Raw genomic sequence first — 18133 nt, 5'->3', positions numbered from 1 at the left:
GTACCAATGTCAGTTTCCTGGTCTGATGTTGTCTATAGTTATACAACATGTTGCCATGGTGAAAATGAGTGAAAGGTACCTAGGACCTCCGTGTGTGTGTGTGTGTGTGTGTGTGTGTGTGTGTGTGTGTGTGTGTGTATATATCTGTCATTTCCCATGAGTCAATAATTATTTCAAAATTAAAAGTTTTTTAAAAAGTCAGGAGGTACCTGTAGACTCTAGCTGCAGGTGCTGCTGGATGGCAGAATAAGATACAGAAAAAGTAGCACCTGTGCTCCCTAGTGTGAGCCGGGTTAGCAAGTTAACTGTGAGGAGAAATCTTAAAGGGACTGAGGCTGTTTTAGGCATGACACAAATGGCAATGATAAGAAAATAAGCAAACACCTTTGACCCTAGGCCTAAGAAAAGCTCTGCATTAACATATGGAAAGGTATATAGTTACAGTGAAGGGGGAAAAAGTGTTAGAGACAAAAATAGTACAATATACACATACGTACATTTCAGGTGACTTATACACTTTGCACTGGCATGGAAATAATAAGATATGGGACTTATACCCCACATCTGGTCACATTCCCTCCCATCCCCTGCTGCAGGAAGGGAGCTGTCCCCAGCTCTGCCCTGCTGTGCCCGTTCTTCAGCCCTCTGACCTCGAGTGCTGGTGTAGCCCAAGGAACTGCTGACTTCATACTGGTGCAGGTGGGGGTGCGGGATCATCAGGATGTTGGCACTCCTGCCCAGGGAGCTGTCATCAGAAGCCTGGCTCCGCACTTCCTCAGTGGGCAGTGTGCGGCTGGGCAGGGAAGGGCTGGATGAGACATCACAGGAGCTGGCACTCTTTCGATTATGACTCTCCCGCTCTCGCACAGATCTGACAAGTGAGAGACAATGAGTTACCAACAAGCAAGTGATGGTGCCCCACCTAGAATTAAAGCACCAAAACCTGTCACCAGCCCAAGCTAATTGGGAAACCAATAACAAAAATCCCCACTGTGTTCTATGAGTGAGAAATAATGTAGGGGGTATTCCCCCTCGATCAGCTTGAGATATTGCATAAGAACTGACAGTTCTCAATTGGCCCAAGTCCTGGGGTCATAGCTGTAAAGGAGTGACTATTCCAGTCTAACCCTATTTGATCCCACCAATCAATCTCATATCACTGAAAATGGGGCAACTAGACAGGATATGATACGATGCAAGAGAAAGTACACAGCCACCTCAGGAGTCTTCTTGGACCAAAAATTGAGCCTAAATATAATTAGGCCTCTAGAGGTAATTGCTAGTTTACAGGAAATTCAGAGAAGAGAGGACAAGTTAAACATTATAACAAAACAATCAGCCAAATGAAAAAAGCAACATAATCTACAGTCACAGAAAAAAACACATTCCAACCAAATGCTTTGTCTGCATCTTCTTTAGGTCCCAATTCAAATCAACCAACTGTAAAAACACATTTTTGAGACAATTGGGAAATTTGAATATAGACTAGCTGTTAGAAGATATTAAAGAATTAGTGTTAATTTTGGTACTTGGGATAATTTATTTTTTAATTCTTATTTGTTAAAGAGATACACTATAACATTTACAGGTTAAAAAAGGGATTTGTTTTAGAATACTCCAACAAAATGTAAAATGTAGGGAAAGCAATGAAATGAGGCAGACAAGACACTGATCACTCTTCATTATACTACTCTATTTGAGTATGTTTTTTTTTTTTTTTTTCAACGTTTATTTATTTTTGGGACAGAGAGAGACAGAGCATGAACGGGGGAGGGGCAGAGAGAGAGGGAGACACAGAATCGGAAACAGGCTCCAGGCTCTGAGCCATCAGCCCAGAGCCTGACGCGGGGCTCGAACTCACGGACCGCGAGATCGTGACCTGGCTGAAGTCGGACGCTTAACCGACTGCGCCACCCAGGCGCCCCTATTTGAGTATGTTTGAACATTTCCTTAATAAAGGTTTTAAAAAGTTTATCCTTATTAAAACATAGAACTCCCTAAGGAGAAAACTTCTGGAAGTAGTAGGAGCAAGGATCAAAAAGGGAGAAACCCAATAGGGAGGCAAAAATTCAGAATGGAAGAGTTAGCAACTACGGATAGGGCTCCCCCTCTGGTATCAGAGCTGTTCTGTTTCCGCCTGGAAGGATTTTGTCTTAAGTCAGAGCTTAAATGGAGCCTGAAAATAGATCCCCTGGGCTGACTGCATGTACATTATTGCAACAGTAAATATCTGGGCACCAGTGTATGCTTAGTCCTGTGCAGGGAGACAGAGTACCAATTAAGACACAGGCGGCTCCCTCAGGAAACATAAGACCTAAGTTTCTGAAATACCATGTCTTGCCATCTTTGTTTAGAAAAAACAAAACCAAAGATCTTCGACTGTGAAAGCATTTTTATTTATTTTTTTTTTATTTTTGTGTGTGTGTGAAAGCATTTTTAAATACTCGGGAGGAAAGTGCTACCAAATCCCTAAGCAGATCTATGTATAAGAGAACTGTAGTTAATGGCACTAAAGGTTCTAAACATTTAGGAAATGTTTTATGTCTGAGCTCTAAATGTTTTCATCTTTTTTAAAAAAATTTTAATGTGTTTTTGTTTCTGAGAGAGAGAGACAGAGACAGAGCATGAGTGGGCAGGAGCAGAGAGCGAGACACAGAATCCAAAGCAGTTCCAGGCTCCAAGCTGTCAGCACAGAGAACTCACAGACCGTGAGAGAGATCATGACCTGAGCGGAAGTCAGCCATTTAACCAACTGAGTCACCCAGGTGCCCCTAAATGTTTTCATCTTAAGATGGGACAAGATGAGGGGCGCCTGGGTGGCGCAGTCGGTTAAGCGTCCGACTTCAGCCAGGTCACGATCTCGCGGTCCGGGAGTTCGAGCCCCGCGTCAGGCTCTGGGCTGATGGCTCAGAGCCTGGAGCCTGTTTCCGATTCTGTGTCTCCCTCTCTCTCTGCCCCTCCCCCGTTCATGCTCTGTCTCTCTCTGTCCCAAAAATAAATAAACGTTCAAAAAAAAAAAATTTAAAAAAAAAAAAAAAGATGGGACAAGATGAAAGGAGAGAAGACAATCATGTGGCTACTATAAGCTCAACTGCCAATGTGAAGAGATGGAATATTCTTCCAATCACTGTGCTTAAATAAACGTGCATATTTAAGAAATTTGGAAAATGGACTCATGGTATTTAGTCCACTAGGGGTGTAAAAAAAAAAAAAAAAAAAAGCCCTGGGATGGGACGCCTTTTTACATAAGACTGAGAAATGAATATATTGGTAAATCCAACTACAGCACAATTAAAAACTATCATATGACAAAAATAACATGGAACACACTTAAAAAGCAAGAATTAAAGACAGAAAAGTCTCTTGCCCACTGGGAATAAAATACTCCAAAGAAACTATGGGCCCTAGGATCTATATATATATACATTAATGGCAGCCCAGTAAGAAGATTCTAGAATTTGTGAATTGCTTCTCTTGATTAGAAGAACACTCTATTTGGGGACAACATTTCTTGCAAATATAGCTGACAAAATGGGTGGGCTAGAGAACCTAGAAACAGAACCCTTAATGATCTACACGGTATAGTTTCCATTTGGTTAATTTTAATTTAAAACGTTTTCCAGGTTGCTCTCATGAAGGTCCCTGCAGGCCCTAAGGTTTTCCCAAGCAATTTTCATATACACCCCAAAGTGAATCTGGCAAAAAACCTGCAGGTAGCGAGGCGCTGAGCCCGGGATGGGCCTGGCAGTCTGAACACTTGGGCGTCGTAGGCATCATAATCTACTTGGATGGGAAGGGCGTTCTCAGATTCTTTTGGAGTCCCAAGAGCTGAAATACACAAATCAAGTGAATGGTCATTAAAATACATTTCAACCAGATGCCTTCAGAGGGCTTTCATCAAAATCCACAAGACACAGGTGATCACCATCATGTCTCCCTGAAAAAAGTGGGATAATAACCCATTCATCAGGTTCTTGAAATTAAATGACTAACGTGTCAAAGTGATATAGAAAAGAGTGTAGCACTAAATAAGGGGAAAGTTTGGGTAGTATTTCATTCTTCTGTGATCCCACTTTAAAAAAAGATCCCCTTAATATGTGCTACGGTTAGTACTTCAAAACTTTCTGCCTGATCCCTACAATTGACTGATGGAAAAGAAAAACAAGGTTTGTCAGCATCTGTTTCACAGCTGACAGGACGAAAATATACAAGGCAGTTAAAGGACTTTCCGAGGAAAACTCAGGTCTCCCAGCTTAGCTGTGAACTGCTTATGCAACCTCACATAATCTTGTTGCCATGGGTTAGCGGACTCTTTTTAAACGGGACAAAAGGAGGTCCCCAAAATACTCACATGTATCACGGCCATTTTTTGCTTTCTCAGAGGCAGGCTGTAAAATTAAATAGATAATTAATCACTTCCTCCTCTGCTAAAATAGAACTTATCACAAGGCACAGTATGTAGGTGGCTGCTCCCCTGGGTAGAGACCATGCCTTACCCCTCCCTGTAGCTGACGGGAAGGCAGGAGCAAACACCTGAGGCCTACGTACCGCAGTGTCAGGCCCTACCAGGCCCACCTCAAACCTTGGTTACCCTCAAAACTCTATCCTCACCGTACAGGTGAGGGCATTCAATTCTAGAGAGAAAAAGGGACTTCCTCAAAGTCACACAACAGGTGGCAGAGCCAAAATCCAAGCCCAGTCCTTCATGTTCTCAGTCAGTCCAGTGGTATGTGTATCCTACCTGCCCCCAAACCCTTCATGCGCATGGCCCCCTTCACTACAGTGCTCTCACCGGTTTGCCTACACCTATAAGAGATCACCCAGTTTGCTGAAATGCTTTACAGAGGTAGAAGGAAAACACAAAGAGCTTTTTTTTTCTCTTCCAAATAAGTCTTTTTCAGGACCCTTTAAACTTCTCTAACAATACTCACTCTTTCTTCTTTAAAATCATCATGTATAGAGAAGTTCCTCCATGTTCCACTTTGCCCAGAAAGGTTGTGATGAAGGCATAAAACCTCAGAGGGCAGGAGGTGGCCCTTTCTGGGAAGAGTCCCTTCTCCTAGCACCTCACTACTTGACAAAGCCCATTTTAGAAGGAGTCTTCATAGTCCTCGCAATTAATATTTTCCTTATTAGAAGAGTAACATTAACCCGTTACCCCCCCCCCAAAAAAAGGGAAAAAATGGCCCTGATACTACTAACATGACCACAATAGAGCAGCTTTCACAGTTTAACTCTGCTAGAAACAGGCAGATGGATGGGTGAGAGTACCTGGTATGCCACCTACATAACCAACAGTCTGTGTGTCTCTTCACCTTATATCAAAAACACGTTTTAAGGTTCTTAAAACTGGCACTTTTATTGACTGGCAATATATTACATGGAGTGTAGTTCATGGTTTAGTCATTTCCCTATTATTTTCAACTTCTAACTATTATAAATAAAGATGCTATTTGCATTTAATATCCTCAATTGTTTCCTTAAACCATATAGCCAAAAATGGAATTGTCTGGTCAAATGGCATGAACGTTTGCACTGCCCTTGATACACATGGCTGAACTGCTTTTTGTAAGTATTGTACACCAACCAGGTACTCAAGCACCAATATCACCACTTTTCCCAGGACTTGGTATAACTGTTTTGTTTTAAACCTTTTGATAAGCAGGGCCACCTGGCAGGTTCAGTCAGTGGAGCGTATGACTCTCAGTCTCGGGGTTCTAAGTTTGAACCCCACGTTGGGCATAGAGATTACTTAAAAATAAAATCTTTAGGGGCACCTGGGTGATTCAGTCAGTTAAGCATCTGACTTCGGCTCAAGTCACAATCTCACGGTTCATGAGTTCGAGCCCCCACATCAGGCTCTGTGCTGACAGCGCAGAGCCTGGAGTCTGCTTTGGATTCTGTGTTTCTGTTTCTCTCTCTCTCTCTCTCAAATAAAGAAATATTAAAATAAAATAAAATCTTGATAAAATAAAATAAATCCATTTGGTAAACAAAAAGAATCTCCATTCTTGTTTGAATTTGCATTTCTTTAACTACTGCCAAGATGTGATCTTTACATCATATTTTCCCTTTGCTGCAATGCGTGCCCAAGTCTTTGTCCCCAAAGGTATCTGAGCAGTCCCAGTATCTGAATAAACCAATCACATCATGACAAAAATATTCATTATTAAAGAACTAAAAAGAGTTGTCATAGTTTTCCCAAAGATATTTCTTATAGTCTGGAGGTTTGCCTTGTTGTTGATGTATTTAATGTGGAAAATCATAAAGTTCTAAGACAAATGTCTTGAACTCTACTCATGACCACGGGGAAGAAGGGCATATCCTGGGATCAAAATAACCATGTTGGTGTGTGACACTCCCTGAAGGCTCTACAGGTTGGTGACACCTACCTTCTTTCCTGCCAGTTTTATTCGCGGGGTGAAACTGTTACAAAAGAGCTGGCTTTTAGACGTATAGAAACTGTGAAAGAAAAAAGGTCATTAATTTAAGCCCCTTCCATTTTATTTATTTTTTAATTTTTTTTAATATTTATTTATTTTTTGAGAGAGAGAGAGAGAGAGAGAGACAAAGCATGAACAGAGGGAGACACAGAATCCAAAGAGGGAGGCACAGGATCCAGGCTCTGATCTGTCAGCGTAGAGCCTGATGCGAGGCTCAAACTCATGAATGTGAGATAATGACCTGAGATGAAGTCAGACACTTAACCGACTGAGCCACGCAGGCACCCCATAAGTCCCTTGCATTTTAAACTTTAAATTAAAACCCCGGCCATGAATTAGTCCTCTCTTGACTGCCTATGTCTCAGGCTTCACTGATTCCTCCAATTCTAACTTGTTCTGTAATTACTACAAAATATTAAATATGGTTTTAATTATTGTTCTATTCTTTTTTCCCTTGTTAACTGTTTCACACGTCCTGATTCCTAACTGGATGAGAATCTCCTCCTCCTAGCAGAGATTACATCTATTTACACCATGATACTTTTGCATCTTGATACTTGGCATGATGCTGGGCCCAAGTGTGGTCTTTATCACTCTTGGGTTGAACAGCACTTGGTAAGCAAGAATAAGTCAGGCAAGAAAAGAAAAAAAATGGTCTTAAGAAAATATGGCACAAATCATCAAATTTTTATCTCTTTGAAAATCATATCTTTTTTTTTAAAGTTTATTTATTTTTGACAGGGAGAGAGAACATGAGCAGGGGAGGGCCAGAGAGAAGAGAGAGAGAGAACCCGAAGTAGGCTCCACACAGTCAGTGCAGAGCCTGACACGGGGCTCAAACTCACAAACCCCAAGATCATAACCTGAACCAAAACCAAGAGTGGGACACTTAGCTGACTGAACCACCCAGGTGCCCCTGAAAATCATATCTTAATGCAGTCATGTCAGACACACAAGAAAATTGGGAAACCCAACGTTGCCCTGGGTCTAATGAGTAAACAGAGGCTAAACAGACTTTTCCATCTTAGGCATGTCTCTGTAGTCTCTTTTATCTATAATTAACTTATGGGAAAGATGTTTTGAACACTAACCAATCCCCATCTTCCATTATAACTCTGATCATAAGCAAAAAAAAAAAAAAAAAATCAATAGATAACCAGTGAACTGTAGGGCAATCCAGTAACACATTATGCATTATGTGCATAACATAAGAATACCAACTGCGGGGTGCCTGGGTGGCTCAGTCAGTTAAGCATTCAACTTTGGCTCAGGTCATGATCTCACAGTTCGTGGGTTCCAGCCCCACTCTGGGCTCCGTGCTGTCGGTGGGGAACTTGCTCGGGATTCTATCTCTCTCCCTCTCCCCCACTTGTGCTCTCTCTCTCTCTCACTCAAAATAAATAAATAAACTTTAAAAAAAGAAAGGAGGAGCATTTGGGTGGCTCAGTTGGTTAAGCATCCAATTCTTGGTTTCAGTTCAGGTCATGATCTTACGTTTCATGAGTTCAAACCCTGTGCTGGGCTCTGTGCTGGTGGTGCGGAGTCTGCTTGGGATTCTCTCTTTCCCCCTCTCTCTGTCCCTCCCCTGCTCACTCTCTCTCTCTCTCTCAAATTGAATAAATTAAAAAAAAAAAAATACCAACTGCAGTCAGACCTGGAATCCAACTAGCCCCTGGGACTTGACTCCTCAGAGTGGTACCAAGGAAAGTACAAGTAGAGGATGCTGCTTGCTTTCCAGACATTAATTGCAAAAGATCTGAGTATTAAAGTGATATTAGCCAGAAGAATGGGTTTCTATTAGATGTATCCACGTGAAATTGCTGTGTTTGAAGGTCAAACCCAGTGTAAAAATCACAATTTCAAATGGTTTAAACCAACAGCTTCAGCTTTGCCATGAACTTGCCGCTCAACCTTTGGCAAGTCAAGTTACCCTCCTGGAACACCTATACAGTGTGACTGGAGGGTCTCTATGATCTCTAAAACAGACTCCAGATGCCTATGGCATCCTCAAATGCCTGTTTTATAACTCTTATGTATCTGCTATTAATTTACTTTTTGGATCAATTTTCATGACTAGCCAATAATACTTGGGAGAATAACTTTTCACTGAAGACAATTTGATTATGCTTCAAGTAAGGTCTCTGGCCTTGTGGAATGATTTTGAAGAGGCTAGTGGACAGGATATGAACAATGGCCCTTACGAGCAGCCATGCACCTCTGGCCACAAGCCCTCTTTGCTCCTGTCTATGAGTGGCTCAAGCAAACAAGGTTCACAGTGAGATGTGAAAAGCAGGCCTCAGGCCATCCCAGCTCTCAGATTCTGAAGTCATACATGTGTGAACCATCGTCCATCTTAAATGGTATCAGAAAGCCAATTTGGGATGAAAAATACAGTGATAAATCAGGAAACCTTCAAGTTATTATTAATTAACATTTGAGGAAATTACAGTGTTTAAATTCATATACAATTTTGTGTGTGTGATAGCTACTCTCTCCCTTAATTATTTCCTAAACCAAACATAAAACAATGAAATATGGTGTATAATTAAACAGCAGCTGTTTTCTTATAGGCAAAAGAATCTTAATGTATATTCAGGGGCACCTGGGTGTCTCAGTCGGGTAAGTGTCCAACTCTTGGGTTTCAGCTCAGGTAATCGTGGGGTGAGCCCTGCATCTGGCTCTGTGCTGGCAGTATGGAGCCTGCTTGGGATTGTTTCCTTCTCTCTCTCCTTCTCTCTCTGCCTCTCCCCCACTCACACACACTCTCTCTCCCCAAAAAAAATAAACATTAAAAAAATTTTTTTGTGGGGGGGGCGCCTGGGTGGCCCAGTCGGTTAAGCATCTGACTTTGGCTCAGGTCATGATCCCAGTTTGTGTGTTTGAGCCCCACATCAGACTTTGTGTTGACAGCTCAGAGCCTGAAGCCTGCCTCGGATTCTGTGTCTCCTTCTCTCTCTGCCCCTCCCCAACTTGTCCTCTATGTCTCTCAAAAAATAAATGTAAAAAAAAAAAAAAAAAAAATTAAAAAAAAAAACATATTTTTAAAGAATCTGAATAACTATTCAAAGATTACAAATCCAGGGGCACATGGGTGGTTCAGTTGGTTGAGAACTGACTCTTGATTTCAGCTCATGTCACAATCCCAGGGTCATGGGAATGCGCCCCATTTGAGGTGCTGTGCTGAGCATAGAGTCTGCTTCGGATTCTCTCTCTCCCTCTGCCCTTCTCCCCATCTCATGCTCTCACTCTCTCTCTCCCTCCCTCTCTGTCTCTGTCTCTCTCTCTCTCTCTCTCTCTCTCTCTGTATATATACATATATATATATATGCACAATAAGATTACAAATCCAAATCTAATGAGAGGGCTGATAAAAAGATACATCAGGGCATCTGGGGGACTTAGTAGGTTGAACATCTGACTCTCGATTTTGGCTCAGGTCATGATCTCACGGTTCGTGGGATTGAGCCCCACATCCAGCTCTGTGCTGACAGTGTGGAGTCTGCTCGGGGTTATCTCTCTCCTTCTCTCTCTGCCCCTCCCCTGCTCATGCACACTTGCACATATGCTCTCTCTCAGAACAAGTGGATAAACTTTAAAGAAAAAAAAAAGAAAATGCTTTAAAAAAAAAGAAGATACATTGGTCTCTGAAATAAGTGAAAAAAAGTTCAAAATACTATTTTACTCAAACCAAAATTTTAAAATAACAGTAACATCAGGGGCACCTGGGTGGCTCAGTCAGTTAAGCATCTGACTCTTGGTTTTGGCTCAGGTCATGATCTCATAGTTGTGGAACTAAGCCCTCCATTAGGCTCCGTGTTGAGCGTGGAGCCTGGTTGGGATTTCTCTCTCTCCTTCTCTCTCTGCCCCTCCCCTGTACATGCTTACTTGCTCTCTCTCTCTCTCTCTCAAAATAACTAATAAAATAAACATTAAAAAAATAACAATGGGGTGCCTGGATGGCTCAGTCAGTTAAGAATCCGACTTCAGCTCAAGTCATGATCATACAGCTTGTGAGTTCGAGCCTCACATCGAGCAGCCTGGAGCCTGCTTCGGATTCTGTGTCCCCCACTCCCTCTTCCCTGCTCGTGCTGTCTCTCTCTCTCAAAAATAAATTTTATAGGGGCGCCTGGGTGGCGCAGTCAGTTAAGCGTCCGACTTCAGCCAGGTCACGATCTCGCACTCCGTGAGTTCGAGCCCCGCGTCAGGCTCTGGGCTGATGGCTCAGAGCCTGGAGCCTGTTTCCGATTCTGTGTCTCCCTCTCTCTCTGCCCCTCCCCCGTTCATGCTCTGTCTCTCTCTGTCCCAAAAATAAATAAACGTTGGGAAAAAAAAAAAAAATTTTTTTTAAATAAAAAAATAAAAAAAAATAAATTTTATAAAGTTAAAAAAAATTTTAATAAATAAAAAACAGTAACATTGGGGTGCCTGGGTGCCTCAGTCGGTCAAGTGTCCATCCGACTTTGGCTCAGGTCATGATTTTGCAATTTGTGAGTTTGAGCCCCACATCAGGTGCTGCACTGACCATACAGAGCCTGCTTGGGATTCTCTCTCTTCTCTCTCTGCCCTCCCCTGCTCTCACACTCTCTCTCAAAATAAATAAACTTTAAAAAAAAAAAGAACTTTTCACTATTGTATATTTGGTTGCAAGTAAGATCTTTACTTAAAAAAAAGGGCCCTGTTGCTTAATGAAAAAAATTAGAAAGGAAAGAAGAAAACCACTGGTCTAAAGAAGTGACTGTCAATGGGGGCAGAGGGAAGCTGCCACCCAGGAGGCATGTGGCAATGCAAGCAGACATTTTAGTTTTTTGACTTTTTTGTTTTTAGTCTAAATTATTTCTCTCCTCAGTTTCCAACATTTTCAACTGAATTCTCCATAAACCTGCAAGCACTTAAAAAAATCATGAAACATTAAAAAATAGTCCAAGGCTTTTCATTTTTGGCAGACTTGAAGATATTCTAGTTCTCATAGTAAGTTTCTAGGAGGTATGAGCTCTACCTGCAGTATTTCAAAGAAATAATTTAACTTTCTCTAGGTTTTTGGTTTTGTTTTTTTTTTTGTTTTTTTTTTTTAAGTTTTCTTAAGTTTTTAAGTTTTTATTTTGAGAGTTGAGGGGAAGGGGCAGAGAGAGAGGGAGAGAGAAAATTCCAAGCAGGCTCCATACTGCCAGCACTGATTCTGACGTGGGGCTCGAATTCATGAACTGTGAGATTATGACCTGAGCTGAAACCAAGAGTCCCAAGAGTCGGATGCTTCACCGATGGAGCCACCCAGGCACCCCTCTCCAGGTTTTCTGATAGGAAAATTCACTTAGGCATGCTTCCTGCAGACATTCTGGTTGTCACACTGGGGGTGGGTGCTCTTGGCATCTAGAGGGTGGAGGCCAAGGATGATGCTCAACAGGCTACAATTCACTGGGCAGCCCCAACAAAAGAATGATCTGGCCCAAAATGTCAGTAGAGTCCAGGCGGAGAAACCCTGTTCTAAAGGAAGGACTGAAGGAGAGAGATCAGAAATAGACACACTATTAAGATTATCATCCAAAAAAGATGAGGACTGGGGGCACCTGGGTGGCTCAGTTGGTTAAGCCTCTGATTCTTGGTTTCAGGTCAGGTCATGATCTCACAGTTTCGTGGATTTGAGCCCCATGTCAGGCTCTGCACTGGCAACATGGAGCTTTCTTGGGATTCTCTCTCTTTCCCCCTCTCTCTGCCCTTCCCCTACTCAGGCTGTCTCTGTCTCTCTCAAAATAAATAAACTTTAAAAAAAAAAAAAATGAGGATTGGGATAAGGCAGTGGCTCTGACAGAGGCATGAGAGACACCATCCTTGAGCCCCAATCAGCAGAAACACTGAGGCCTTGTCCCATGTGAAGAAGAGACACAGGGATTTTTCTACAAACAGAGAATGCCAGGTACAAACCTGGTCTGCTATCGTCTGTGGGAGTTGGAAATAGTAGGAGCTGGGGATAATAAAAATAAGTCCTTCAAAATTTGCTTTTATTTTCTTTCACTCTAGACTGTTCTTATGTTACTGCCACTGCTTTGCATGTACAGAAGCTCTAAGCAAATGTTAGAACTTTAGTTTCCACATCTTCTTGACAAAAGGTTTCATAGTAAGAATTTAACAGATGTGAAGAGAAAATGGCAAGGAAGTTATTCAACTGTGAATCAAGGTTACACCCACCTGTGGTTTATCCAGTGAGGAATATTATAGTCATCGCCCAGCCGAGAATCACGAGGTGCACTTCGATTATGTAGCTGGAAGGGAAAAAGCCAGTGCACAGATCAGCTAGAAAACAAGTAGGATGTGGAGCTGCTCCAACTGTTCTGTTTTTAAGTATTCTCAAGATCACTCTAGTACTAGAGACTGGCCTTTAGGAAGCAATCCAAAATTGTATTACCTTGAACAATGGGACAGCATGTAATGGTTGCTCCCCCATGCACACCAAGTCCACACCAATTCCTAAAAAAGAGAAGACAAAAAGAGTTTGGGGTGGGGGTGGGAGGAAGTAGAGATAAATGTCCCAATCTATTAACAATATTATTTAACTAAACAAAACCGACTTCCCATCCTAAGATTTATAACCTCACAGGGCTGCCTACACAGCAAAGAAGAAAAGAGATGCATTTTGTCTGTTTCTTCTTTACCAGGTCCCATCACACCTGCCATTATTCAGTGCTTGACAATTAGCCTTGGACTTCTTTGTAGATCATGATTTGTCAGAAGGACAACCCAGGCCTCTATTACTAAAGTTTCATGACCAGAAAGGAAAAGGAATCTTGAAATTTCAGTAAGACAGCAAAACAATCCATACCATTTAACAGAGCTTCTTAATTGACAATCCAGGATTTACACTCCACCCCCATCTTTTGGAAGCCCAAATTTAATGGAACCAGAATTACAAATTGGGAAAGCATGGCACACCACAGAGGGAGGACTAGATCAGACAATCTGATGGTAGTCCCCAAGATGGGCTGATGACACACTGGTCCCTTGAAACGATCCCTCCGAAGAGCTCTCCAGTGTCAGATATGTTTGGAAAACTCTGAGTACCTGTTACACCCATTAGAGATAAACAAGATACACTAACAAATTAAAACCTACAATTAGGGAATCTGCCTAAACTGTATATAACCCAACATTTCCTTAACCGATTTGACCATAGAACGCTTTTTGTCCCCTAACATTATTCACATCCCCAGGATCTCCGATGCAGAGCCAGGGAAAGCTCAGAGCTCTAAGGTAAGTGAGGATATAAACACTCGGAGACAGTGCAAACCAGGGAGCATTACCATTATCTATCATTCGCTGCTTGGTCAAGATCATGAGTAGACGGTCCACTTCAAACACACCCACCCCAGGTGTGATCACCACAGACATCTGCCCAGTTCGGTCAAAGTTGCGGTTGATGTAGTGCTTGTCAAACACTTGAAAGAAAGCAAAAGTTCTCCAATGCAGATGTTACAGCTTTTCAGAAACCAGCCACTTGCAAGCCTCTCTATGCCCTCAAACTATTTTGTCCATGTTTCTATTGCAGCAATTGCAGTTCTGACGTGAATTCTAGTTAGCCGTGTGCACATCTTCCTTTCCCCTTCTACATTAAGAACTGCTTGAACACAAGACTATGCCAATGTTGCCTTTGTTAACACCCCCTCATTAATGCCTACTACTTGCCTTGTGTTGTCTTAAATGCTCAAATTTCATGTCTTTAGTTTAAACAATCCATAAATGAGTCTGTACTGAAACTTACAAAAATATTAATTTTAAAAAATTTTTTTAATGTTTTATTTATTTTTGAGAGCAAGAAAGAGACAGAATGTGAGTGGGGAGGGGCAGAGAGAGGGAGACACAGAATCTGAAGCAGGCTCCAGGCTCTGAGCTGTCAGCACAGAGCCCGACGTGGGGCTCGAACCCACGAACTGTGAGATCATGACCTGAGCCAAAGTCTGACGCTTAACCGACGAGCAACCCAGGCGCCCCTACAAAAATATTAATTTAAGACAATATTCAAAAGAATGGACAAGAATCTTGGGATGACTTTGTAAATTTGGCAAGTTAATTTTTATTTCTGTCCTGTACAATCCTTACTTTGGAAAACCAAACATATTCCAATATGAAAAAAAGATTTATAAATAAAAGACTCCATGCTTGGGCTGACTGACATGTCACGATGACATCATGTCATGATCTCACAGTTCATGAATTCAAGCCCCTCCTTGGGCTCCATGCTGACAGTGAAAAGCCTGCTTGGCATTCTCTCTCTCCCTCTCTCTCTCTCAAAATAAATAAACTTAAAAGAAGGGGAAGGGCACCTGTGTGGCTCAGTCTGTTAAGTGTCTGACTTTGACTCAGGTCATGATCTCATGGTTCGTGAATTCATGCTGACAGCTCAGAGCCTGAAGCCTGTTTCAGATTCTGTGCCTGTCTGTCTGTCTGTCTGTCTCTCTCTCTCTCTCTGCCCCTCCCTAGCTTGCACTGTCTCTCTCTCAAAAATAAATAAACATTAAAAAAAATTTTTTTAAATACAAAAATAAAAAGACCCATGCTTTAGAATTGCCAGCACGGGCAGGTTATACGTGTGAAGTGACCACACATCATTACTTCCACCACTGGCGAGTGTCAATGGATGCCTAACCAGAGCTGAGCCAATCAGACTCTCTGCTGGGAACACGGAATTCTGAACAGAGAGCAGAGAGCTGACAGCAGAGCTGGGAGCTGAACACTGCTCCAGGAATACCTGCTGCTGCAGTTCCTAGAGCCACTTTGGTCCCCACCTTCTTCAGCATAACGTTCAAGCCTTTCCTGACAGCCCACCAGGTCTCTTTATCTTAAGAGTAAATTTTTCTTTTTTGTGTAAACCAATTCAGTAGGTTTCTGTTGTTTGCAAACAAAGCATATCAGCTAACACATCCAGGGACAAGCATTCGGAAGAAGTCACACCACACTGTTAAGAAGGTTCCCTCTTAGAAGGGAAATGACAGTAGAGGAAGGAGGGAGATCTTCATTTTTACTTGATATACCTCTGATTATTTGAATTATTGAAACATGGGTTCCTTTTGTAATTAAAAAAAAAAAAAAAAGATTTGAGGTGCCTGAGTGGCTCAGTCAGTTAAGTATCCAACTTCGGCTCAGGTCATGATCTCATAGTTCATGAGTTCGAGCCCTCCATCAGGCTCGTACTGACAGTGTGGAATCTGCTTGGGGTTCAGTCTCTCTCTCTCTCTCCACCCCTCCCCCACTTGCAGGTATTCTCTCTCTCTCTCTCTCTCTCTCTCTCTCTCTCTCAAAATAAACAAATAAACATTAAAAAAATTTTTTTTTAAATTACTTAGAAGCAATTGAGGGATAGCATAGAAAACAGAAAGCATACAGTCTGTAGTAAAACAGCCTAAGGAAGATTCCTTCCAGATCTTTACTCTCAAGTTACCATGAGAAGCAGATGAGAATAGCAAGTTAATTCCCAGTGGAAGATCTAAGAGCTAAATGTTGGCCATTAAAACCATCCAATCAGAAGTTACTTCTTTCAGTTAATCTTTGGAATACATGGGTGGGGAGATCTTCAACTGGGTCTGGGTCTTTGGACATTAGTAAAAAGAAGTTCACGGCCGTGTGGTAAACAAGATGCCAGATCACCACGGCTTGTGTTCTTACTCACCATTGAATGACAGATTGATGGCCTCTAGGTAGTTTCCTTGTGCTGAGGTAGAATTATCTCCTTGAGGAAAGCCCTCTGAAGCAAAAGACATAAGAGAAGGAAAAGTATCCCATGAAAGATGAACTCTTAAAGAACAAGTGGAAAGTGTCTGGCTCCATAGGTCCCCCTACCCTGTAGTAGGTATACTATTGAACTTACTGCATATGTAATGAACAATTAGACCCAGCTGGAAATAGAAACCTGACCAGAAGCAGAAACTCTGTCCAGCACTGTGAAAGAAGCAAGCATGAACCTCTCATCTCCCAGCCTCCATCCTACACCTCCTTTCCCTGCCGCACTTTCTGTCATTATGAATGCAGTACCTGCCTGTTCCAGTCGCACCAACACTGGATACTGGATAAAGAGTTTTTTAATGGTCACAAGGAGTGATGTCCACTCTTCTCTCCTCTCATTCTGCACCACCACTCTGAAAGGAATATTGTCATAAAATAGACATTGAGCAGCTATTACATATATCAGGTCTCTCACAGAATTTCAAAAGAAAGGAGAAGATGGGATTTCCAGGGTTAAGGTAATTTATCATATAATAATAAGTATTAAAGCCAAGTGCATGTAACAAACATTAACAAAGACCTGTATTATCAATAGTCATATAGATTGAAAACAAAAAGTAAGAAAATATTTAAAAATTGCCTTGAAATCATATTAATGCCTAGTATTCAGCAGGAACATGAAATCTTCATACAATGAATTATAATTAGGTGGTATATAAGAAGCATAAAATAAAACATCTATATGTAGGTTTTACATATATATCTAATAAACAAATCTATGACAGGGGACTACATTAGTAGAAAGGGATAGGTGAGAATCTGTTTACTGTAGAGCTTGTGAACCTTAAAAACCTTAAAAATACATGTGAATGTATTACAAAAAATAAAAATAAATGTGTGTGTATATATGTGTGTGTGTGTGTGTATACATACATATAGGTTTGCATGTGTGTGTATGCTAGGAATTTATCCTAAAGAAACATACAGGACCCAGAATAGCCAACCCAATATTGAAGGAAAAGAACAAAGGTGGAAAACTAACACTATCCAACTTCAAGACTTAACTATAAAGCTACAAATAAAGCTAAAGATAGTGTGGCATTGGTGAAAGAGTAGATAAATAGATCAATGGAACAGAATAAAGGGCCCAGAAACAGAAGCCCCAAAATATAATCAGATTTTTTTTTTAATGTTCATTTATTTTTGAGAGAGAGAGCTAGTGAGCACAAGCTGGGGACAGGTAGAGAGAGAGGGAGAAACAGAATCTGAAGCAGGTTCCAGGTTCTGAGATGTCAGCACAGAATCTGATGCGGGGCTCGAACCCACGAACCATGAGATCATGACCTTAGCCAAAGTCAGATGTTTAACTGACTAAGCCACCCAGGCACCCCAAAAGATCTTTGACAAAGAAGCAAAGACAACACAATGGAACAAAGACATTCTTTTCAACAAATGGTGCTGGAGCAACTGGACATCCACACGCAAAAAATAAGAAAAGAAAAAGAATCTAGATACAGACTATACACCCTTCATAAAATTAACTCAAAACAGATCATAGACCTAAATATAAAATGTAAAACTATAAAACTCCTAAAAGATAACACACCAGAAAACCCAGATGACACTAGTTGGGGTGTGACTTTTTGTTTAAGTTTTATTTACTTGTTTTGAGAGAGAGAAAGTGAGAGAGAGTGTGTGGGTACTGGCAGGAAAGGGGCAAAGAGGGAGAGATAATCCCAAGCACATTCCACACTGTGAGTGCAGAGCCTGACATGGGGCTCGACTCACCAACCATGAGATCATGAACCAAGTCAAAATCAAGTTGGACACTTAACCGACTGAGCCACCTAGACGCCCCTAGGGTGATGACTTTTTAGATTCAACACCAAAGCCACAATCCATGAAAGAGAAAAACTGATAAACTAGACCTTATTAAAATTAAATAACTTCTGCTCTGGGAAAGACAATGACAAGAGAATTAG

At 41.5% G+C, this 18133-nt stretch overlaps 1 protein-coding gene across 4 annotated transcripts in view; it reads right to left on the bottom strand.

The window, feature by feature from the left end:
* DEPDC5 (DEP domain containing 5, GATOR1 subcomplex subunit) overlaps positions 1-18133 on the bottom strand; it is a 128784-nt gene that overhangs the window by 76009 nt on the left and 34642 nt on the right. For all 4 annotated transcript variants that reach the window (XR_003973109.1, XR_003973110.1, XM_030335705.1 and 1 more), the window contains exons 13-21: positions 16461-16564; positions 16099-16173; positions 13736-13870; positions 12844-12905; positions 12627-12700; positions 6393-6462; positions 4352-4388; positions 3708-3828; positions 651-871 (exon numbers count right to left, since the gene is read on the bottom strand). Coding sequence is in view for 2 of the 4 variants with exons in the window: in XM_030335705.1 (XP_030191565.1) it covers positions 651-871; positions 3708-3828; positions 4352-4388; positions 6393-6462; positions 12627-12700; positions 12844-12905; positions 13736-13870; positions 16099-16173; positions 16461-16564 (899 nt within the window). In the remaining 2 variants the exon portion in view is untranslated. The remainder of the gene's footprint in view (positions 1-650; positions 872-3707; positions 3829-4351; positions 4389-6392; positions 6463-12626; positions 12701-12843; positions 12906-13735; positions 13871-16098; positions 16174-16460; positions 16565-18133) is intronic.

The sequence above is a fragment of the Lynx canadensis genome, chromosome D3 (assembly GCF_007474595.2).
Source record: "Lynx canadensis isolate LIC74 chromosome D3, mLynCan4.pri.v2, whole genome shotgun sequence".
Taxonomy (NCBI): Eukaryota; Metazoa; Chordata; class Mammalia; order Carnivora; family Felidae; genus Lynx; species Lynx canadensis.
This window is presented reverse-complemented; position numbering and strand designations above follow the sequence as displayed.